This window comes from Leuresthes tenuis, unplaced genomic scaffold (genome assembly GCF_036924035.1).
Source record: "Leuresthes tenuis unplaced genomic scaffold, fLeuTen1.0.hap1 SCAF_21, whole genome shotgun sequence".
Classification (NCBI taxonomy): domain Eukaryota; kingdom Metazoa; phylum Chordata; class Actinopteri; order Atheriniformes; family Atherinopsidae; genus Leuresthes; species Leuresthes tenuis.
This window is the reverse complement of record NW_027325375.1, coordinates 29,780,523-29,803,123: the sequence shown is the minus strand read 5'-3', so window position 1 is coordinate 29,803,123 and position 22,601 is coordinate 29,780,523. Positions and strand designations below refer to the sequence as shown.

Genomic DNA, 22,601 nt, shown 5'->3' with positions numbered 1-22,601 from the left:
TTTATTCCTTCTTTCCTTTCAAGTTTTCTGCTTTTCGGGTCACTTTATGTGGTTTGTGTGAGTCATGAAAATGTGTTCCTGGAACTCGGTGAATGTAAAAGGTGCAGAAGACTGAATAAAGAAGTTGGAAAAGCAACTTCTAACTTGTCTTTTTTCTCTGACAGACGGAGCATCCTTTTAAATCCAAGAAAATGGTGTGGCACAAACTGTTGTCCAAGCAGAGACGCAGGGCTGTGGTGGCTTGCTTCAGGATGACACCACTGTACAACATCCCCAGGTAAAAGAAAAACTAAATCCATGTCAGGAATGGCACGAACTTAATGGGGGGCAGGAGCAGCAAACACTGTTCTGTTCTCTGCAGGCACAGAGCTTCGAACATGTTCCTCGAGGGTTACAAACGCAACTGGCTGTACACTGAGGGTTTCTCATTTGAAGACAGGATGATAGACGACTTATCTGTGAGTGGCATCTCAAATATGCTTCATTTCTCTGCGCTTTCGCTTACCCTTCCTCTTTCTGGACATCCCAGAAAGCAATGGAGCAAGAGGAGGGCGATGAAGAGGAGGAGAAGGAAACAAAACCAGATCCCCTTCACCAGCTTATTCTGCATTTCAGTCGAACTGCGCTAACAGAGAAGAGGTTAGACAGGTCTACCCTCATAGCTCAGGCACGCCATGGACAGGGCTCGTGTTACTCATCAGATTTTCTTCTTCTTCTCTCCCCCTTTCAGTAAACTCGACACAGATCATCTTTATATGGCATATGCAGATATTATGGCAAAGGTGAGTCCTCTCAGAGGAGTTTTCTTCTGAAGGTTGACATTCCTGAAACACTCATGTCTTTTACTCCGGCTTTCCATTTGTTTAGAGTTGCCATATTGGTGAGGATGAAGAAGGAGGAGAGGAAATGGATGAAAATAGTCAAGATGAGATGTCCTTTGAGGTGCGACAGTCAGAACTGGTAATGGGCGGCGAGGGGCTGGGGACCAGGAACACAGTGGAGCGGTAGCTCTCGGCGCACTGAGTGACCTCATCATTGGAGCATTACGTCACAACCACATCTCTTTTTATCTTTGTTTAATCTCATCAGCTCTTTGTTCTGTCTCCACTCTGTCTTCTGTCTTTGTCTGTTGTGCTTCATTCATTGTGAGTTTCTTCAACTCAAAGCTCCAATCCAGATGTTTTGTTAACTGTCTCAATTGCTGTGTCCTCCTCGGTGTCCCATTACCAAACAAGACGAAGCTCTTGTATTTCAGTTTTAAACAGCATTGTAATTATTATCGACTGCTTCGGAGGACCTATTCGCCTTTCTCGCACATTTTTCAGCCTTGAATCTGGATTGAGTTTGAATAGATTCAATTAATGTGAAACTAAAACATCACTAATAAGGATAATAGTCATTTCACTAATAATGATTCACTTTTAAACACTTTGATCAACTCAGCAGTTACTTTGGATGGAAAAATCAGAAAGAAAATGAAAGAAAAACGTAGATTTAGCCTGTTCCAAACTAAGCTGACATTCAAAGAGACAGAGTCTCTTTTCACTTTAGGGTTTACTTTGATTGGCAACACCATCTGCCTCTGTGCTGGCCATAACTATCCCTCATGTATCAAGTTTCAGTCACAGACACTGAGCTCATTTCTATACCTACCACTTGGCTGTAGTGGAATAACTCATGTGAGTTTTATTTGTTGGCCATAAACATTTTTGTGCTTTCTCAACATGTTACTAAAAATATGTATGTATTCAGAAATGCCTTCAAAACATTTGTTAGGGCTTGTATCAAACTGGGGAGTTAGACATACTGAAACTCTGCCAATTCTATGTGTTTTTAAAAGGCAAATTCCAGTCCTTTACTTGTGATGTCATTCCTCCCAGTTTGCATAGCTGCGCCTCTTGTCTTTCTCTCTGTTTCTTTTCACGTCGCTCCATGTAATCCTCCTCACCTTCATAACACCAGTCTTTATTAACTGGATGCTACTGATCAATATTCCCCTCCCCCACTCACTTAGCATACTGACAGACTACAGTGAAAGCCAGGGTAGAACATGCAACACTGAAAACGACGTATTTATGCACATAGTTCTGCTTTTAAAGGCCCGTTCACATACATCACGCTGCATAATTCATATTCAGATTTCATTAGAAAGCCGAAGACAGCAGCGTAAGTGTGAGCTCCACTTGCACGACACATAGTGGGTAGAACATGGCCAGGCATATGTGGGAGGGAGGGAGGGGGGTGGCTGTGGGAGGGGAGGGAGGCAGGGGAGGTGGGAGGCCTTTGCTTGAGGCTTATTTTGTGGGATGTTAAAGTTAACTGAAAGCAATGTTCTCTTAATTCACAGATCATCATTTATCATATATTTTTACTCCAAGTTGGCTCCTTATGAATGAAAAAATGAGATTTTGCATGAATATTTCACATAATTTCTGAAAGCATTTCTTCAGCTTCAGACGACGTCTAATCGTCAAACATCTGTAGCTTCTGTACAGAGGGGTTAAAGCTTTTTTTCCAAAGTATCTTATTTGCAGGGCTGCTGCAATTAAGACCCTTTAAAAAGCTACGTGGCTGAAATACTCAGTCAATGCGGCTGTTTCCTGTAGTCTAACGCTTGCTCCAGTTGGCAAACGTGAAGAAGTAGTGTGACTCCATGACTAATGAAGTGAGGTGAAAGCGTGTGCGAGAGTCAGACGGGTGCTTTGAATTGACAGTGAGACCCCGCAATGCCAATAAAAAGTATGTAAAAAGACACATAAATGCATTATGTGTCAACAGTTTCATGATTTATAGAAAAAAAATGAGGGACCTGTGTGAAAGGAGTTTGAATGTGAAATGAGGTTGAAGATTTAAATTCATAGAATGGACCTTTTGAACATAACTTCAGTGTAAAGGTGGATATTTTGCCAAATATCCGACCTGATGGAGCCCCATTCTATCTATTTAAATTCTCTGTGAGAAATGCAGTGGAGCCGAGTACTGATAATGTTTGCATCCACCATAGGAGAAAGAAATGGAGAAGCAAAGGCTCCTCTACCAGCAGTCCAGACTTCATAACCGTGGCGCTGCAGAGATGGTCCTGCAAATGATCAGCGCCTGCAAAGGTAGACTTCTTCCTTGTGCTTAGTCGACACTTTTTCCCTCCAAACCTGCCTCACGTGTGCACGTGGCTGCCTGTTTTCTGTAGGTGAAACTGGCCCGATGGTATCCACAACCCTCAAGCTGGGTATCTCTATCTTAAATGGTGGAAACAGTGAAGTTCAGAGGGTATGTGCTTTTTAAGGAAACCCTACAATTTGTACAACTTGAAATCAACTTTAAATGAGCATTTTTTTATGGATTTTTCCTTCTATCCTGTCAGAAAATGCTGGAATACCTGAAGGACAAGAAAGATGTTGGCTTCTTTTTGAGTGTCCAGGCTTTGATGCAGACTTGCTGGTCAGTTTTTAGCCACTAAAGGGTAGGTCAGTTGTCTAAATGTGAAGCATGAGGGATGCACAAGTAAACGTGGGTTTATCTTCTCTTCAGTGTCCTGGATCTGAATGCCTTTGAGAGGCAGAACAAGGCAGAGGGGCTCGGCATGGTGTCAGAGGAAGGCACGAGTAAGTGTCTGCACTCTGTCGGCTTTAGAAACAGCAGGCAAACATCACCCTGTTGTTACATAATCAATGAGGCAGTGGTTTCTGTAGCTGAACACACTTACTTATCACTCATTCATCACACAGTAATGTGTTCAAATGAGACACGAGTCTAATATACATCATTCAGAGTGGTTTGCTGTTAAGAATAAGTACCAAACGATACCATTCTTCATTGTGTCATATGAATTAATATATAAATTCATTCATTTTCCTGCACATGCTTACCATCCGTGGCATTCCAGGACACATTTTTAATTGAATTGAATGATCAGTTTCCTAGCATGAAGTATTATTAACACTGTGAAATGATTCCATGTATGTACTTTAAATTGAACTTAGTTCAAGTTGTCCCTCTGTACGTCGAGTAGTCTGAGATGCCTATTGGACTTCACCTACTTTGTCATCTAATTCTGGAGGTTAATTAGAAGTTCTAGCTGAATGAATTTGCCATGGAATGTTGTTAATCTCCCCCTCCTCATCTCTTAGTCCTCTACTGTTGTCAACACACTGATCCTCTCTCCCTTCCCCACGATCACTGCCACCTCTCCCTTGTCCCTTCTTTCATGGTCCTCAGACTTGAACCTAGATCGGGGTAAATCATGTTTCTCTCCATTAGCCTCTCTGCTCTCTCATTCCTTTATCTTTCCCCTGTCCCTCTGGCTCCATCACTTCTTTTTTCTAACAAAAAAACTTCTATCAAGAGAGGATTGGATGCCTCTGTCCATCTTTCATGTTCATAGCTTGCGTGCCCTTCTCACATGTCGTTTTCATTTTCAAAATGCAGTGAAGGGAATCGAATCTTTTCTGTTCATGAAAAACCGTGAATGAAACTTTCGTGAACATAGTTTGATGAATTCTGATAGAGTTCAACTCTTATAACATCTTGCACATTTTTTAGTCGTGATTTATTGAGAGGCTGTTCTCATCTTTAAAAGTGGGGTCAAGTTTTAAAACTCATTCAAGATGAAACAGCTATTGTTGATTCAAATCATATGTCTAAAGAATGTGTAAACCCTTTCCCTGATGTACTCTATCATTCACTGGATTCCCTTCAGCATTTTGATGGACAATGTCCCAACCTCTCTGACATTTAACTTGATTTGTGCTGCATTAACGTGTTTAAGTATGTATTCAGTGGTGGACTGACTTAAAAAAGGAAACAAAAAGAAGAAGAAATCAAGCAGTATTTTACACTATATTGCCAAAAGTATGCACTCACCCATCCAATAAATTAAATTCAGGTGTTCCAGCCCCTTCCACGGCCACAGGTGTGTAAATCCAAGCACCTCGGCATGTAGACTGCTGCTACAAACATCTGTGAAAGAATGGCTCGCTCTCAGGAGCTCAGTGGTAGGATGCCACCTGTGCAACAAGTTTCCTCACCACTAAGCATTCCACAGTCAGCTGTCAGTGGTGTTACAACAGAGTGGAAGTGATTGGGAAGGACAGAGCGGGGTCAGCAGATGCAGAGGTCGCTAACTTTCTGCAGAGTCAGTCGCTACAGACCTCCAAACTTCATGTGGCCTTCAGATCAGCTCAAGAACAGAGCGTAGAGAGCTTCATGGAATGGGTTTCCATGGTAACTGCATCCAAGCCATACATCACCAAGTGCAATGCAAAGCGTCGGATGCAGTGGTGTAAAGCTGCCGCCACTGGACTCTAAAGCAGTGGAGATGTTTTCTCTGGAGGGACCAATCAGGCTTCTCCATCTGCCAACCTGATGGAGGAGTCTGGGTTTGGCGGTTGCCAGGGGAACGGTACTTGTCTGACTGCATTGTGCCAGGTGTAAAGTTTGGTGGAGGGGGGATCATGGTGTGGGGTTGTTCTTCAGGAGCTGGGCTTGGCCCCTTAGTTCCAGTGAAAGGAACTCTGAATGCTTCAGATACCAAGAGATTTTGGACCATTTCATGCTCCCAAGTCTGTGGAAACAGTTTGGGGATGGACCCTTCCTGCTCCAACAGGACTGCGCACCAGAGCACAAAGCAAGGTCCATAAAGACATGGATGAGCCAGTTTGGTGTGGAAGAACCTGACCTCAGCCCGATAGAACACCTTTGGGATGAATTAGAGCAGAGACTGAGAGCCTTCTGTCCAACATCAGTCTGACCTCACAAATCAGCTTCTGGAACAATGGTCAAAAACTCCCATAAACACTCCTAAACCTAAGCAAAGGGTGGGCCGACGTCATATTAAACCCTCCGGATTAAGAGTCGGATGTAGCTTAAGTTCATATGCGTGTAAAGGCAGATGAGCCAATACTTTTGGCAGTATAGTGTCTTAAAATGATGCGGTTGTGTAATGTATGGAATGAGTCGACCCATTTCCCTTCCCGGGATGCTGGGTCAGAACTCTTTGGCCTCACAGGTTAATCAGTCAGTATCATTCTTAGCCTGTAGGCCGGACCAGTAGGTTTGATGAAGGGTCCGAACATCTGGAATAGTTCCCAGAAGACAAAGATAAATGTTCTCTCCTGGTGTCTTTACTGTTGTTGGCCAGTTTGATGTGACAGCCGAGGAAATGGAAAAGCTTGAATTTTGGATAAAGTGCTTCAAACTGTAAGTGCATTATTTCTTTAATAAATCCTTGTGATTTAGTGGTTTACAGTTTAGATGAGGAAGCCCAACAGAACCTGATTGTTTTGCCTCACGCAGCACATCTGCTGCATATCTACATTAACAACTGACAGCCAGCGTGAGCTTGTCCCACATTTCATTCTTTTCACTTTTTCTATTGTTCAGCTAAATGTATTTCAACTCATTGAGGCTCTTGGCTATTGGTCGATAGATTTTTAAAGAGCATTTATTGATTCCTCCATGTATCATTATCATTAGGCTGAAAATTGACCTTTTTTTGGAACTATTAATGAGATTAACTCATACTTAAACAATACAAAACCTCAGTATCAGAATCCCCTGATGATCTGTTTGTTTAGTTAAGGCATAATTATGAAGCATTGATCTGTTATCTACTCATGTTTGCCACCAGCACATTGACTGTAAGAGTTTAAATCAAACAATGACATCATAAGGACTTGGTAAAAGTTATTGGCTCTGTGTTTCGGGAGAGAAGTTCACTCTTTTTGAACAGGAGTTGGAACCAGAAACTTTTAGGAGCCAGCACCTGCTGATCATGAGTGGTATACAGTTCTTGGGTATAACATACATGTAATTCTATATATAAAATGTGCAATAAATCCATGGTTAATCAGTTCATCCCTGAATACTGCAAAGTCTTAACTATATTGATGTCTTTTTTATCTGTGCAGCCAAGAATTCTTGTTGTTTGTCCAGTTAACACATAATGTTCATGTGGCTATACGTCCGTCACTGTGTCAGTTTTCCACTGCAACCTGTTCTAACGTGCATGTGATGCTGGCTGTCTTGTATGTTGTATGACATGTGACTGTATGTCAGTCAGTTTTCTGACTGGTTATTTGTATTCTTCGATGAATACTATTTCTGTAATTTAGTGTGACTCATTCTTTAATTTATCGTAACAAGCAACGCTCTGTCAGAGGTGGTAATTGCAGTGTTGGATACTAAAATCCATTTAGAGATGATGGTAAGTAGAGAAATGAATTTGATTTATTATCCTTACACTGTCTTTATGCAGCAAAACTGCCTTTTTATGTAGTGTGATCTGGTTTAAATGCCACACTTTGACTCATTTCGTTTGTTTCCATTTGTTTAGATGAGAAAGTGATGTCTGATGATGAGTTTACCTGTGACCTCTTCCGATTCTTGCAGCTGCTCTGCGAAGGCCACAATAACGGTGGGAGTCACCGATGTTTCAAACCAAAGTTGCAGGGAATTCAAACCAGTGATAATTTACATCAAAAGCAAGCGGACTAACTCGTGGTTTCTTTGGTAGATTTTCAGAACTACCTGCGGACACAAATCGGCAGCACAACCACCATCAATGTCATCATCTGCACCGTAGATTACCTCCTTCGGCTTCAGGTACCTTTAGCCCAGTGTTTCTCAATCCTGGTCCTCGTGACCCACCGTCCTGCATGTTTTCGATGTTTCCCTCCTCCACCACACCTGATTAAAAGGACTGGCTCCTAATCGGGCCGCTGCAGAGCTTGATGACGAGCTGATCATTTGAATCAGGTGTGGAGGAGGAGGGAAACATGGAAAACATGCAGGGCGGTGGGTCATGAGGACCGGAACTGAGAAACACTGCTTTAGCCTCTATGTGGCGTGATTAATTAAGACTGATCAGAAGTACCCCCACAGTGTGTTATATTAATACTCCACTCATTGTATCAATACAGGAATCTATCAGTGATTTCTACTGGTATTACTCCGGCAAAGATGTCATCGATGAACCAGGCAAAAAGAATTTCTCCAAAGCAATGACTGTTGCAAAGCAGATCTTCAACAGTTTAACCGAATACATTCAGGTAAAGTGTGATTAAATCATGCATTAATGTGGCTGGTTGGTTGTTTTTCTGTGTGTAACCTTCAGGCTCTCTCCGTAGGGTCCATGCACTGGCAACCAGCAGTCCCTCGCCCACAGCAGGCTGTGGGATGCCATTGTGGGGTTCCTTCATGTCTTTGCACACATGATGATGAAGCTGGCACAGGTACACACATTCAACTCCTTAGTCAAGTTCAAAGCATGTCAATGCAACGCTGACGTTGCATTTATGTGTCTTATGACACCTTTTTTTATTTTCAGCGATCAAGAGTTAGAATCAACCATGAATACCTTGGCACTCTTTAGAGTTACATGTTTTCCATATTTTTCCCAACATGTAATTCTGGCTCCTGTTGGTCATAGTTATGAAGCATAAGTATAAGAGTAGACGTGTTCCTACTGTCTCAGCAAGAGAAAAGAAGCAAAATCACAGAACAAAACTAAATCTCCTTCATCTGTGCCAAGCCTTAGGGACATCTGAGCCTAGATATGAGCGGTTAACCTCTGCTGGGGACTCAACAGCTCCTCCCAACGACATAAAAACACACTTCCTTATACACTTCAAAGTGAACACGCTTCAGGTGATGAGAAATCTGTTAGATTATTACATTTGGAGTGTAAAGTCACTTTGGATTTCTTGAAGTATTTCAACCATTCACTGGATTGAATTTGTAGTTTAAGCATAAAAAATATAACTAAAAGGGGTTTGGTTTCATTTAGTTGGCCTGCTTTCAGGGTGTTAGTGTGGTGCATGCTGCTGGGGCCGATAAACACTTTCCTTCTGTCATAAGTCAAATTATTGGATGTAAAAATGACCTTATTATGCATTTAATGACATAAATATTGGTATGAAACCTGTTCCAAACAGATTTCTTCACTTAATTAATTATCAATAATTAGGATTATTAGGATTATTTTGAATTATTAGGATCCAAAATAAAATTAAACACGACGGAGCTTGAAAGAACCTGATTGAGATGATTTCAAATTTAGTTTTGAGCCGTTTTCAAACATAACCACCAGAGATTTTCAGGAGGATGTGTGGGCGCCTTCACAGTGGGAGATACTTCTGCTGGGATCCACATTTAGGATCGGGTGCAGCTAACATCTACGTTATCTAAAACACAGGGTGTTAAAAGAAGTACAGAGCAAATCTGTTGTGGAAATCTGCGTAACACGCCACTCCTCCAGAATATCAAGGGAACATTTCAGGACTCCAGGGCTTTTTTGTGGGTGACCCAATGGTGTGTCTGCACCTGTCTGCAGTTAGAAGTGGACTGAAGCTGTCGTAATCCCAAATAAATACAAAAATATGCCAACAGGTCTGTTTGTCAAATAGATTTATCAAAAGGAAAACATGGAATTAAATAGTTTTTGGGGGAATAAATAAGGGGAGAAAATGCAAAGGGGAAATGAAAAGGAAGTAAATACATGTAAAAATAAAATCAGTTGAAGAAATGAACTAAAGCAAATCAGAATGCAAAATAAAATAAAGAAATAGATCTTTTTTATCGAATAAATAGATCAGTTTGATGTAAAGGAAAATGATTAATTAATTAATACAGGAATAACAAATTAAAAAGAAAGAAATTACATTCCCACATTGAAGACTGAACTCCAAAGTAAATAAATAGCAACAATAGTTTAAAATCAAAGCCGAAAATATATTTATTTTACATTTTATTTGATTATTTTTTCCTAGATTATTTTTTTTATTTAATTTTAGTTGCATTTTATGATAAAAAAACTTTTGTATTTGTTTTGGATAATGACAGTTTCAGTCCTCCACATGATGTTTCTTTACATTTACTTTCAACAATGGCACATGAAAACAGGTGGGGGAGCTCTTAAATGTTTAATAAGTCACTTTTACTGATATTACTGCTACGATGGAGGAGTGGTGTTAACCAATCAAAGTGAAATACGGATCATTTTGTTCATATTTTGAGCAAATCTGATACAAACGCATCCAAAAGGTTGTATTTTGCATTTTTACACACACAGACAGCACAGTGCCTGGAGAAGTTTGCATTTTTTATATATATCAAAGCAAATAAACCTCAAATCAAAGAAAGGTCAAAGTACTGTCAAAGAAATCCCTTGACTTTGCCACTCTGCACAATATGACTTCTGTAGGATGTCTTTATTATTAGCACAAAGACTGTGAGCCTAAACCTTTCATCACATCTCCAAGTAAACACACGAGTCTAAGATACAACTTAAGTCAATATTCTCACGGGTATTAGCAGCTCTGTATACTACAGTTAACGGGATGAACAAAGCTCTAATCGTTGTATATTATCTAAGCTATATTAAGGACTTTAAGGTGCACAGAAAGTCTATGATTTGTTTAACAGCCCAGTGAAGGAAATGTGTCACACGCAGGAGTATTTCTGAAAATGTGATAATGTTGTAATTAATTTACACGTGAATAATTGATTATCTAAACTGTCTCCCACATGGTCAATGCAGGGTAAAGTATGTATTCTTTTATTTTTCTACTGATGTGACATTGTCTTAACTAGTTTATCTTGCGATGGTTTGTCTTTTCAGGCTGTTTTATACCCACCTGCTTTTAAAATTCAGAGAAAATCAGCCAATTCAAAATGTCCTAATTAGATATATCTTCATAAACAGGACTCAATGAAAGCCTCTGAAGTGTCAGATGCTGTGCTTACTGTTGGATTAGATAAGATTGACTTGAGTATGTAAAACACAAATAATTTAGCATCTTGTTGAGTGTTGCAACACACTTTCATTGCTGTAATACACACTGCATTTCATGGTCTCTGATCTAAGCTTAAACTCTGATATGCTTTGCAGAGGATTAATCCACATGAACTGTATGTCGTTTTTATTCTCAGATATTTTTAGATTCCCTCACCAATCAATTATTGAGAAGCAAACCTTTGCCCACAGCAGCTTTTGCTCTCTGTGACACATTAGAAACATTTCAATTTCCTACTCTAATGAAAAGCTCCTCCCTTGTTATGTAATTGCTAGAAAATCAAAGCGCAGTTTTAATCCAACGAGATTATAAGGAGGAACAGACATGCTGACTCATTTCATTGTGATCAAAGATGCAGGTGACTACAAAACTTCCTGAGAGAGGGACTGGCTTTTAACCTCCACTGTCGGCGTAAATTATTTGGTGTTGGACTATACATGTTTATGTGGCATCAATCCTGTGTGCACACATTTAACAGAGGTTATGACTTTGTTGCCATCTTTCATTTGTGGTGTGTTGCTTTGTGGTACCGTGTTGCTTTGAATTAATATATCTGTCATAACATACATGTACAGAATACTTGTGCTCAGTTTCACACACAGAATGTCGTAGATATCAATTCAAAAATGACATACAGATGTTTTCACACCAGATGCAACGCACATCTGGAAGAGTCTGGTTCAATTTTACGTCATTTAACATTGTGAAAATTTAACTTAACTACATATTTCCCCTCTTTGTTGTGAATGTGATCAAATGCAACACAAAGTGGTTAGAATGCACACCACATGTCATAACAAGTATTTGGGCAACTACATGTTAAAGGAATTCTGTGTGATACCCCCTGACACTGTTCACTTGTGTTTTTGATTTCATTGATGAGTGCATCTCCTCACGGACCCCTGATGTTTCAAAGCAATCTGGCATCTGGTGTCATTACTGTAAGATCTTGTGAATCTTTTTATGGTCACAGGACTCCAGCCAGATTGGTCTGCTGAAGGAGCTTCTGGACCTCCAGAAAGACATGGTTGTTATGTTGCTCTCGTTACTGGAGGGTAAAATAGCTTTTGTCTGTCGATTAATTGTTATTTTTTTACATTTAAAACCTTTTCAAATCTCTTAGTTTTATCTTTTTATTACAGGAAACATCGTAAATGGGACGATCGCACGCCAGATGGTGGACATGTTGGTTGAATCTTCCAGCAACGTGGAAATGATACTCAAGTTCTTTGACATGTTTCTTAAACTGAAAGACATTGTGGCTTCGGACGCTTTCCGCGATTATGTCACCGACCCTCGAGGGCTCATCTCCAAGAAGGACTTCCAGAAGGCCATGGACAGTCAGAAGCAGTACTCCCCCTCTGAGATCCAGTTTCTTCTGTCCTGCTCAGAGGCAGATGAGAATGACATGATCAATTACGAGGAGTTTGCCAGTCGCTTCCAAGAACCCGCCAAGGACATCGGCTTCAACATCGCGGTGCTGCTCACCAACCTGTCTGAGCACGTCCCCCATGACACCAGACTGAAGAACTTCCTGGAACAAGCAGAGAGTGTGCTCAACTACTTCCGCCCCTTCCTGGGCCGGATTGAAATAATGGGCGCCAGCAGGAAGATTGAGCGGATCTACTTTGAAATCAGCGAAGTAAACCGCAGACAGTGGGAGATGCCACAAGTCAGAGAATCCAAACGGCAGTTCATTTTCGACGTGGTCAATGAGGGTGGGGAATCAGAGAAGATGGAGATGTTCGTCAACTTCTGTGAGGACACCATCTTTGAGATGAACATAGCCTCCCAGATTTCAGAGCAGGAGGAAGAGGAAAAGGGGGAAGAGGATGACGAAGGGGATGAGGGTGGGAGTGAGGGAGGACCAGCTGTTGGAGCAGGTGGAGGAGGAGACGAGGACAGTAATGGCGAGGAGGGGCAGCCAGAATCAACTTCTGCCTTTGCAGACTTTATAAACAGCATGTTGGGCTTCTTCAGCATTTTCACATTCCGTAACCTTCGCAGACAGTATCGCAGAGTGAGGAAGATGACCTTCAAGGAGATTGTTGTGGCTCTGTCCAGGTTTTTCTGGACCATCCTCATGAATATTCTACACTTCATTTACAATGTGTGCAAAGGCTTCTTCATGATCATCTGGCAAGCGCTGTTTGGAGGTGGCTTGGTAGAGGGAGCTAAAAATATCACCGTGACAGAGATTTTAGCGAGCATGCCAGATCCCACGCAGGACGACGTGCACGGAGATGGACCAGGGGAGCCAGGGACCGGTGAAGAACAAGACACCGGAGGGGTGACAGACAGCGGTGAGACTGGGAGTGGGGAAGAGGAGGAGGAGGATACCCAGGAAAAGGAGGGTGGAAGGATACCAGGGATTGATGCTCCGGGTGGACTTGGAGATATGGGTGTAGAGGAAGCTGCTGAACCTCCAACTCCTGAGGGGACTCCCATAACAAAGAGAAAAATGGCAAGTTTTTAATTAACGAGTGATTAATAGTAATATTTAGGGGATTCAAAAGGTTTAACTCGGTGTGGCATTTCATCTAAATTTTTTTGGTGACAGAAAAAGTAAGAAAAAATCAGGTTTTCTACTCTGTTGATGTTGATTTGCTTTGTTTAAAGGCGCCAGAAGAGTCTGACGCGAGCCAAAAGCCACCCGAGCCAGCTCCTGTCGAGGAAACGCCTCCAGAGCCTGAGAAGGCTGAGTAAGTCTTTTACATTTAAGAGGTTCAAAGGAATTCAAAGGGTTGTACATTTGCAGCAGTTGCAGATGAAAACAGTTATTGTACAGTAGCCCTTGTGTGTTTTGGGTCTTAGTGTTGAAAATGGAGAAAAAACGGAGAAAGAACCCCCGAGTGAAGAAGAAGAACCAAAGAAACCAAAGAAAACTTCGGCAAAAAAAGAGAAGAAGATGAAAAAGGATGGAGGTTTTCAAATTTGGACTGAGCTGGAAACCCAGAGAAATAAATTCATGGTGACACATTTTCGGCCTTTTTGTTTCAGAAGTCGTTTTCTGGTGTAACAGTCAAGTCATTTTCAAATGAATCGGTTAAAACGTGCACGTTTTTCCTCGCTAGAACTACCTCTCCAGGAACTTCTACAATCTGCGGTTTTTGGCTCTGTTCCTTGCATTCGCGCTGAACTTCATTCTGCTCTTCTACAAGGTAAAAAGATGGAGATGTTTTTGTGTCTTTTGACTGCTCTTAAATGAGTTAAACCCTGGAAGTCTGGTTGATAGACTGAGCTGTCTGTGTCTCAGTTGAAGTAAGCTCTGACAGTTTCGTCTCTACACGACCGTGTTCAGGTGTCTGAAATTCCACCCGACGGGGAGGAGATGGAAGGATCTGGACTGGCAGAAGGGAGCGGCCTGTTTGAGGGTTCTGGCCTGTTTGAAGGCTCAGGGGAAGAGGCAGAAGGATCTGGAATGAATGACGGAGATGAGGATGACGAAGACGTTCCAGTTTATTTCTATTTAGAGGAGAGCACTGGATACATGCAGCCCACTCTGTCCTTCCTTGCCATCTTGCACACAGTCATTTCATTCATCTGTATCATCGGCTACAACTGTCTGAAGGTATAATGGGCTCACAGTAAAGAACCACTTTACCATGTGGACCACCGTATTTTTTGTTGTTCTGAACAGCAGTTGCATTTGTTTCTGTCAGATTCCACTGGTGATCTTTAAAAGGGAGAAAGAACTTGCAAGAAAGCTAGAGTTTGACGGTCTTTACATCACTGAGCAGCCTGAGGATGATGACATTAAGGGCCAGTGGGATCGACTAGTCCTGAATACACCGTACGGGGGAGAATCATTTTAAATGGTGTCAAAATTAAGTCAATTCTTCTCTTCTACAATGATGAATAATATCCTTTTTCTTTTCAGCTCGTTCCCAAACAACTATTGGGATAAATTTGTTAAACGAAAGGTGAGTTGCATCTGCTTGTGGTGGTATTAAAAAGCTCTCATCAGAGCAAATGTAAGAGTGCTTTGTAACCTCCATGTCCAGGTTCTGGATAAATACGGAGACATTTATGGGAGAGAAAGAATAGCCGAGCTCCTGGGTGTTGACTTAGCCTCCCTGGACGTGAGTCAGCAGCATGAGAAGAAACAGGAGGAACCAGATAACTCCGTGTTTGCATGGTATGGCACAGTTTAAACTGAAGGCTCATTGGTCACATCGGTTCTTGAAGTAGTCATCTGAAATGCATGTTTTGGTTTTTTAGGGTGACCTCCATTGACATCAAGTACCAGATCTGGAAATTTGGGGTTGTGTTCACAGACGGTGTAAGAAAACACCCAAATACACTTATATGGTCCATATTATGGTCCAATATGCTGTACTATAACATACTCCACTCTATCTTTCCATAGACTTTCCTTTATCTCTGTTGGTACCTGGTGATGTCTTTGTTTGGACATTACAACAACTTCTTCTTCGCCTGTCACTTGCTGGACATCGCCATGGGTGTCAAGACTCTCCGCACGATCCTGTCCTCGGTCACACACAACGGCAAACAGGTGAGAGCAGAAAGACACCTCACGATGCCCCGCGGGCTTCATTTTCAGTGTCCTGACTCCTTTCCTTGCTCGTCTTTGCTAGCTGATGATGACGGTGGGCTTGCTGGCTGTGGTGGTGTACCTTTACACCGTGGTCGCTTTCAATTTCTTCCGCAAGTTTTACAACAAAAGCGAAGATGAAGATGAGCCGGACATGAAATGTGACGACATGATGACTGTAAGTTCCTGCTGTGGGAAATATGAAACCTCCAGCAGCTCCCGGTTCACGCTCTCTTTCTCGCGTTTCTCCTTTACAGTGTTACCTCTTCCACATGTACGTTGGCGTGCGCGCTGGTGGAGGCATCGGGGATGAGATAGAGGATCCCGCCGGAGATGAATACGAGCTTTATCGAGTGGTCTTTGATATAACTTTCTTCTTCTTCGTCATTGTCATTCTATTGGCCATTATTCAGGGTAAACATTAGCGTTCTTCTCATTTCAGTTGAATGAAATAAAGGAAGAAGGTGTAATGCTATCGAAGACTTCCTTGAAAGCATGTTTTGCTCTTGATAGATTTCTATGATCACCTTCATTTCTTATGTCATCAGGTCTGATCATTGATGCCTTTGGAGAACTCAGAGACCAGCAGGAGCAGGTTAAGGAGGACATGGAGGTAAAGTTAAGCGCTTTAAGTTTTCTCTTGATGTAATGCAGCAGAAGTGGCTTTAATCATCATTATTGATCTCTGTGCAGACAAAATGCTTCATATGCGGCATTGGAAGTGACTACTTTGATACGACGCCTCATGGCTTTGAGACCCACACTTTTGATGAGCACAACTTGGCCAATTACTTGTGAGTGTTCCTCCTCTGTGTGACAGTTTAAGTGCATGTATGGATTAGGAAATATGAACTGATTTATTTGATTTTACATTAAAAACAATGCAACTGTGCAATGTATAAAGCAGCTTCTATCTGAGTTGCTAACCCTAAACTGTTATGTATGCATGTAGAACCTAAGCAGACTTTATCAGATTAGTTTTAATGTTTCCGGACACTTTGCTGATATCTGAGTCTTTTCCAGGTTCTTCTTAATGTACCTCATTAACAAAGATGAGACGGAGCACACTGGGCAGGTCAGTGTGGGGTTCGGTAATAGTTTTTAACTCCTCCTGTCAGGTCCTTGGTTTTAAATGCATGTTCTGTTGCTTTTAGGAGTCATACGTGTGGAAGATGTACCAGGAGCGATGCTGGGACTTTTACCCTGCTGGAGACTGTTTCAGAAAGCAGTACGAGGATCAGCTTTCCTAGACAACGAGGACTGTACAAATACTGAGCAGCTACTTCACTGAACTGATTCTGTCGTTTAAAAAAGAGATACTGACCTTTAATCTTTTCAGACGCTGACAAAACATCATGAGCACAATGCCAAAATTTCGTTTTTTTCTAAGAAACTGCAGCTAATATCAATATGATTTTTAAAATTTACTCTAATTTATTCATATCTGAGATGACGTGAAGATATCGACACCAGTTTAAGAACGTTTTTATGTGAGAATGTGAACGATGGGTCGCCTGCTTCCCACCACGAACAGAATGGAAACGAATGCAGTTACTCTGAAGCTAACGTTACACTTTAGCTGACTTTTTTCATACGTTAGCATTTTGGTTAAAGTTCATTTTGAATTGTGTGGTTCTCTTCAGATACTCCTTCATCTTTAAATTCATATTATTTTATTTATTTCATTGATCAAGAAAAGTAAAAGTCTGGGAGTGTGAATAAAACAGTTTCAATGTGACAATGAGTTGATGCTGTACTTTATTACTTTATTAAACTGTGTGTGAAATGCATGTATGTGACTCAAAATCTACCAAACAACTCCACGAAGATGAATGAAAGTAAGTTAAGATAGATTAATGTTTGCTTTATGATATTTTGGTTTAATTTCAAATGAAAAAAATTGCACTCATCGACTCTTAATCATTTAGCAGAGATCTTCAGACCCGAGCTTTATGATGCATGTCCCATTATGCTGCCTTTAAGGTATGGATTCAGCTATTTGTCATGAAACAAATAGATATTTGGTCATCAAAATGTACTTTTGTGTTAGCCGGCACCTTTATAAAGTCACAGTTTATTCATTTTTCAGCTAAATTTTTTATGTCTGTGGTTGAATTAACCTGTGAAGTGGAAATACACCAATTTCACAAATAAATTTTCAAGGAAGGACTAAAACTGTGTGTTTTGTCTTTTCATGTTTGTTGTGGAACGAAACATTACGAAAGAGGTATTCTGGTCATTTTTTATTTATTACTCACAGTGTACATTTGTTACCTGCCAAAGAAGGTTTAGTGAAACAGATTTGGAGTCACTTTTGATTCTGTGCATGTAAAACTGAATTAATATTAAAAAGAAAGATCTAAAAACGGTTTGTGGCTCATCTTACTCCAGCGGTTTGCGTCTAACGTTTCATCACAGCCCATTATCATACCAAGCTGCTGATCTACGGCTCTGGAGCATCCCAGCTGAGTGCGGATTAAGGATGAGCATTAAAACTCACATTGAACATCATGTGCTCTCCAAACATCCTCTCAAACATTTTTCTTTGAGCCCGTCACACAGGCTCAACACTGTGCCACACAAGTTGAGAACATGAATGTCTCTGAAATTCACCGCGGGGTGCTCAAGATGTATGGTGAGTAGGATCGTCGCTGCAGATATGGCAAAATTTTGGGAGCAAAACTAATGAATTAATTAGTTATTCGTAGATTTAGTGTCACTTTTGATGTCAAACTTTGAAAAATGCTGCTTTTGTCACAGTTTTTAATGAAATTGGTATAATGCTGAACAAAGGTGGAGATTTTATCGTTTTTTTTGTGTAAATATGATTAAATCATCTATTATCCGTCAGGTTGTGAGCATTTGAAATAATTACATGATCTTTTTTTGCAAACTGTTTTGTAACTCTTGTGTCCTGGTTCACACCTTCTGTTTACAGCGTATATATATGTAGAAATGATGTGCATTCTGGTTAAAGCTGTCTGATTCGTCGAGCCCAACATCTGCAGACTCTTGATCCTTCCGTCTAATCTGTTGGAATTATAGAACAACACAATGTTTATTTCTTAATCCACATGTAAATTTCTGCCCCCCCCCGATCACTGCGACCACGACAAATATTGTTATTAAGCTCTGAGCATCATTTCTCCCAACCAGCACCACTCACTATTTTTTCCACCCTGTTTCTTTCCTCCAGGCGGATTTATCTTTAAGCAGTGGAAAAGAAGGTTTCTGCGACTGACCCCTGAAGGCAGCCTCCTTGTGTACCACGATGCATTGTCTCCCCCTGACCAGCTGGTGCTGTTGCAAAGCAGTTGTGAGCGAATTGTGGAAGGCAAGGAGATCCTGGACCTGCCTAAACTACCATCTGGCGCATGCAGAGATAGCTGCTTTGCTCTGATCCTCCTCCAAAATAAGTTCTTGTTGCTGCTGGCTGAAACCCCGGCAGACTGCAGGTCAGGTGGAATTTGTACAGTTGACAGAGTGTAAGCAACGCTGGTGTAGCCAGCCGCATATTTTCCATTCCAGCTCATCTTTTGTCTCAGTGGGACACCTCACACAGCTCATCACACCACCCAGTATGGTGCTGTTGGAACATATTGGCAACAGTGCTGCTGCTAATTCTGTTCTTGAAAACTTGTTTTATTCATACACAGTTCAAAGTATGTGTTGATGGTAACAGAATTATTGTTTTCCCCCTTTTTAGTCAATGGGTCAATACGCTGAAAAAAGTGAAAAAGGTGAGTTCTAACAGTATTCTTATTCAAACTGTTGGTTTGCAGCCTTATGGCAGAAGGCCAGCTTGAGCTCCATGCTAATGTCAGCCTGCTGACATCCTTACATTACAATTTGAAGCAGGTATTTTGTGATTATGTGTTTTTAACATGATCACAGCAGAGCAAAAACACACGAGACCGTTGAATGTTTGTTTTAGACCATCCTTATTGCTGAGGTGTGATTACTATTCATCTTGTGGGTGTGATTGATAAATGTTGCTGGATGTATCTGAGTTAAAATGGGAAAAGATGATTTTTATTTGTCATGAGTACCTCGTGTCTGATGATGAGTAACTGGAGCTGATGAGTGTTATATGAGATGAACCAGTTGTTTATTGGTTAAATTTGGATCTTTAGTCATTAACAGTGAACCATCCAACCAAAAAAATAAATAAAACACACTTTATTGTTTCTTATTTTGGTGGATTTCAAACTCTTGATTAATTAAATCTGTATCAACCTCCTTTTTTCTTTTGCCGTGTTCTGGTTTTCATTTCCAGAGTCTCTCATCACCCCTCAGCCCTTGTAAGCGGCACCATGTGCCACCCCCACGTATTACACTTCAAGATCTGGTGCCTGAGCAAATTCTGGACAAAGATCCAACAACCCCACCTGCCAGTGACACAGAGTCGTCCTCCTCGGTGTCTACAGCTCTTGCTTACCCGATGGAGAAAGGTGAGTGTGGGTATTAAAGGGTGTTTTTCATGTTGCAAAGGTGAATATGTTTGTTTCATCCAAAGCTCTTAATCCAACAGGCAGGAATTCTCCCCGTGCTAAACATTACAGAGGAGGTCCACAGTCAGTAGGATGTCTGCGCCATGGCAATATCAGTAATGCCCAAGCAATGAAGGCAGTTTATCTGCTGATGGGAGGGGCTGCTACCTCCTCTGCCATGGGATACATTGGAGCATGCTCACCCTCTAATCTGGAAGTCAAAGCCGACCTGCCACTCAACACGGATTTCTCAGGGACAAACACTGCAGAATCCTACCACTTCGGAGGCTCTGCTCTCAACACCCCTCACTTCAACAGCTTTGACTTTGAAGTGGCAGACTCCGACTTTGATGCTTTTGATTGTGGTGGATTTACTTTCTAATGACGTGCTGCCTGGAGGTTACGGACACAGGTGGTGTGTAAAGTTCCCCCCTTTGATTTGTCAAAATGACAGATCCATCTAAAAGCCAGCTTGCTTTTTTTTAAAATTGAAAATCAGGGTGATAGGCTGTAATATCAGACTGGGTTTGAAGGGAAGCAGAAACAACTGTGAGGACAAGACTGACAAAAAGCATCTGCACACCTGAGTGATAAATATCTAGTGCATCACAGCCACAACCTTTGTCATTATCAGTTTGTTTTCATGCCGTTTATCTTCACATTAACCTTTTCTCATAGTGTAACTTCATCATTTTTCTAACATTATTGTATAAAATATCGATCGCAGCAGTTTTAGAAAACACATTTGAGGAAATATCTCACTTTGTTGTGTTGTTCCTTTTCATTACAATCATATGCTCTCGTTGTGCTTTCTTAGCTGAGTAACAGCTTATATTTTATCTAAATATGTAACTTTCATGTTCAAACCTCCTTTAGTCCTGCCATGAAAAGCTGTAGGCTTCTTATTCATTCAAACACATCATGAAGTACTCTTTATGATTTGGCATATTACATCATTTTTAAGAAGTATAATACTTATTGTATAACCCTTATAGGATTTAAATAAATCTGTAGACGATTATTAGATTTGGTGACCTCTGGTGACCTCAGACTACAGACAAACAAACCACAGAGCTGCTTTAAAGCGTCCTCTTCTGTTCATATTACTGTTATCCTTTCACACGTGTTATTTTAGAAGTAGATTTATGTCTCTTTTACCCCATTTCACTTACGGGAATAAAGCAAATGTGTTTAAATTTGTTTCACCTTGTTTTCCTCTTTCTGCCAATTAAATCAGTCACTAAAAAGCTTTAGTCAGACCAGGAAGTGAATGTTTTCTGAATGACCGGCTGAACCTCTGGTGTGAAACACACTGTGTGCACGGCGCTGCAGAGAACCACGAGGACGGTGAACAAAGTGATTAAACAATGGAAATGTGTTCAGCCAGAGGCTTCTTCAGCTCCACGGCACCAAAGAACAGAGCAAGAGGTCCTTCCTCCAAACAGTAGTCCCTAAATGTCCTGATTGGACTTGTTTATTAGCCTCAATTCAGGACAAGGCTGTTTTGTAACTAACTTGAAACATTCTTACAGTTCTTGTCCTTTGGAGAAACGAGTAAATATTACTTCTTTTGTGATGTTTACAATCATTTTTGATGAACTACAAAGACCTTTAGTTGTGTATCAGCACAAATGAGCCTTTTTTACATCTAATTTGTATGTAAATCTTAAGCTATCATCAGCGAAATGCTTGTGTATTGCAAAGAATTTACAAGCTTTGCATCACTGAGAGAGCTCAGAAACCATCTGAAGGGTTGATGATCTAAATGAAGGAGCTTAAAGTGTAAGAACTTAAAACAAAATATAAACACAGTGAGGACAGCAGACAGATTACTCGAGTGTTTCTCCACCCTTTTCAAGATATTAATCAGAAGAGATTTCTGTGTAATACAGAACCCTCCCATAGACTGCAAACCCCTCTGTCCCAAGAGGCAGCAAAAAGCTGGTGAATACCAGCCTCCTTTATGTACCAAACTATTACATAAACACAAGCACCGCCTCCATTATAAGTCTTTTTAGAGATCATAGATGCTGGCTCTAGCCTGTTTTGATGCACTGCTTTGTGTAATGTTACGTAATATTAAGATTAAGATCAGATTTATTGTCATGCAAACATGCATTCACACGAAATTTTTCCTCCGGTTTTAACCCATGCACAGGGTCACACACTCATAGAGACAGTGGGCAGCCATTCACAGCGCCTGGGGAGCATGGGGGTATACGATGCCTTGCTCAAGGGCACCTCGGTGAACTGCCAACCCTCCAGCTGTCAGTTCACCAATCTTTGAGCAGTGAGAGTGGAACCACCAACCTTCAGGTTATTGGACGACCCACACTGAGCCACGGCTGCCTGTCACAATATAATATAATATAATATAATATAATATAATATAATATAATTTAATATAATGTAATATAATATAATATAATATAATGTAATATAATATAATATAATATAATGTAATGTAATGTAATGTAATGTAATGTAATGTAATGTAATATAAAATAAAGTAATGTAATGTAATGTAAAGTAAAGTAAAGTAAAGTAAAGTAAAGTAATATAATGTAATGTAATATAAAATAAAATGAAATAAAATAAAATAAAATATAATATAGTATAATATAATATAATATAATATAATATAATGTAGCAACACAAATCTGTGTTTGATTGCAATATGCTCAGGTGTGTTTGCACCTGTCATGTTCTAACATGCAACTTGTTTTTTCCCGCTTCAGCTTTAACACGCAAGCACCACTGTGAAGT

At 40.7% G+C, this 22,601-nt stretch overlaps 2 protein-coding genes across 2 annotated transcripts in view; both read left to right on the top strand.

Annotated features, from left to right (window-relative positions):
- The window catches only part of LOC140279227 (ryanodine receptor 1-like), a 46,361-nt gene extending 29,301 nt beyond the window's left edge, over positions 1-17,060 (top strand). The window contains exons 77-107 of the mRNA XM_072374325.1: positions 165-277; positions 362-458; positions 530-639; positions 731-782; positions 868-960; positions 3,005-3,104; positions 3,188-3,267; positions 3,362-3,438; positions 3,529-3,602; positions 4,216-4,233; positions 7,331-7,411; positions 7,511-7,599; positions 7,917-8,045; positions 8,124-8,228; positions 11,764-11,845; positions 11,933-13,254; positions 13,410-13,492; positions 13,605-13,761; positions 13,865-13,951; positions 14,092-14,361; positions 14,453-14,583; positions 14,671-14,713; positions 14,795-14,928; positions 15,012-15,072; positions 15,160-15,306; positions 15,389-15,523; positions 15,603-15,759; positions 15,894-15,958; positions 16,039-16,139; positions 16,369-16,420; positions 16,500-17,060. Coding sequence (XP_072230426.1) covers positions 165-277; positions 362-458; positions 530-639; positions 731-782; positions 868-960; positions 3,005-3,104; positions 3,188-3,267; positions 3,362-3,438; positions 3,529-3,602; positions 4,216-4,233; positions 7,331-7,411; positions 7,511-7,599; positions 7,917-8,045; positions 8,124-8,228; positions 11,764-11,845; positions 11,933-13,254; positions 13,410-13,492; positions 13,605-13,761; positions 13,865-13,951; positions 14,092-14,361; positions 14,453-14,583; positions 14,671-14,713; positions 14,795-14,928; positions 15,012-15,072; positions 15,160-15,306; positions 15,389-15,523; positions 15,603-15,759; positions 15,894-15,958; positions 16,039-16,139; positions 16,369-16,420; positions 16,500-16,595 — 4,341 coding nt within the window. The 3' untranslated portion in view covers positions 16,596-17,060. The remainder of the gene's footprint in view (positions 1-164; positions 278-361; positions 459-529; positions 640-730; positions 783-867; positions 961-3,004; positions 3,105-3,187; positions 3,268-3,361; positions 3,439-3,528; positions 3,603-4,215; positions 4,234-7,330; positions 7,412-7,510; positions 7,600-7,916; positions 8,046-8,123; positions 8,229-11,763; positions 11,846-11,932; positions 13,255-13,409; positions 13,493-13,604; positions 13,762-13,864; positions 13,952-14,091; positions 14,362-14,452; positions 14,584-14,670; positions 14,714-14,794; positions 14,929-15,011; positions 15,073-15,159; positions 15,307-15,388; positions 15,524-15,602; positions 15,760-15,893; positions 15,959-16,038; positions 16,140-16,368; positions 16,421-16,499) is intronic.
- Positions 17,061-17,920: 860 nt separating this feature from the next.
- Positions 17,921-20,281, top strand: LOC140280096 (uncharacterized). Its single transcript, XM_072375365.1, has 5 exons — positions 17,921-17,980; positions 18,542-18,800; positions 19,052-19,085; positions 19,622-19,796; positions 19,877-20,281. Exons 1-5 carry the CDS (start codon positions 17,938-17,940, stop codon positions 20,215-20,217), a joined length of 852 nt encoding a protein of 283 aa, XP_072231466.1. The 5' UTR covers positions 17,921-17,937; the 3' UTR covers positions 20,218-20,281.
- The last annotated feature ends 2,320 nt before the right edge of the window (positions 20,282-22,601 follow it).

What these genes read in the sequence shown, in the direction of transcription:
- LOC140280096 (XM_072375365.1), top strand. Translation starts at nt 17,938, where the DNA reads ATGAATGTCTCTGAAATTCACCGCGGGGTGCTCAAGATGTATG. An exon ending in CGGGGTGCTCAAGATGTATG is followed by an intron (nt 17,981 to 18,541) that starts GTGAGTAGGATC and finishes TCTTTCCTCCAG; the next exon opens with GCGGATTTATCTTTAAGCAG. An exon ending in TGCTTACCCGATGGAGAAAG is followed by an intron (nt 19,797 to 19,876) that starts GTGAGTGTGGGT and finishes TTAATCCAACAG; the next exon opens with GCAGGAATTCTCCCCGTGCT.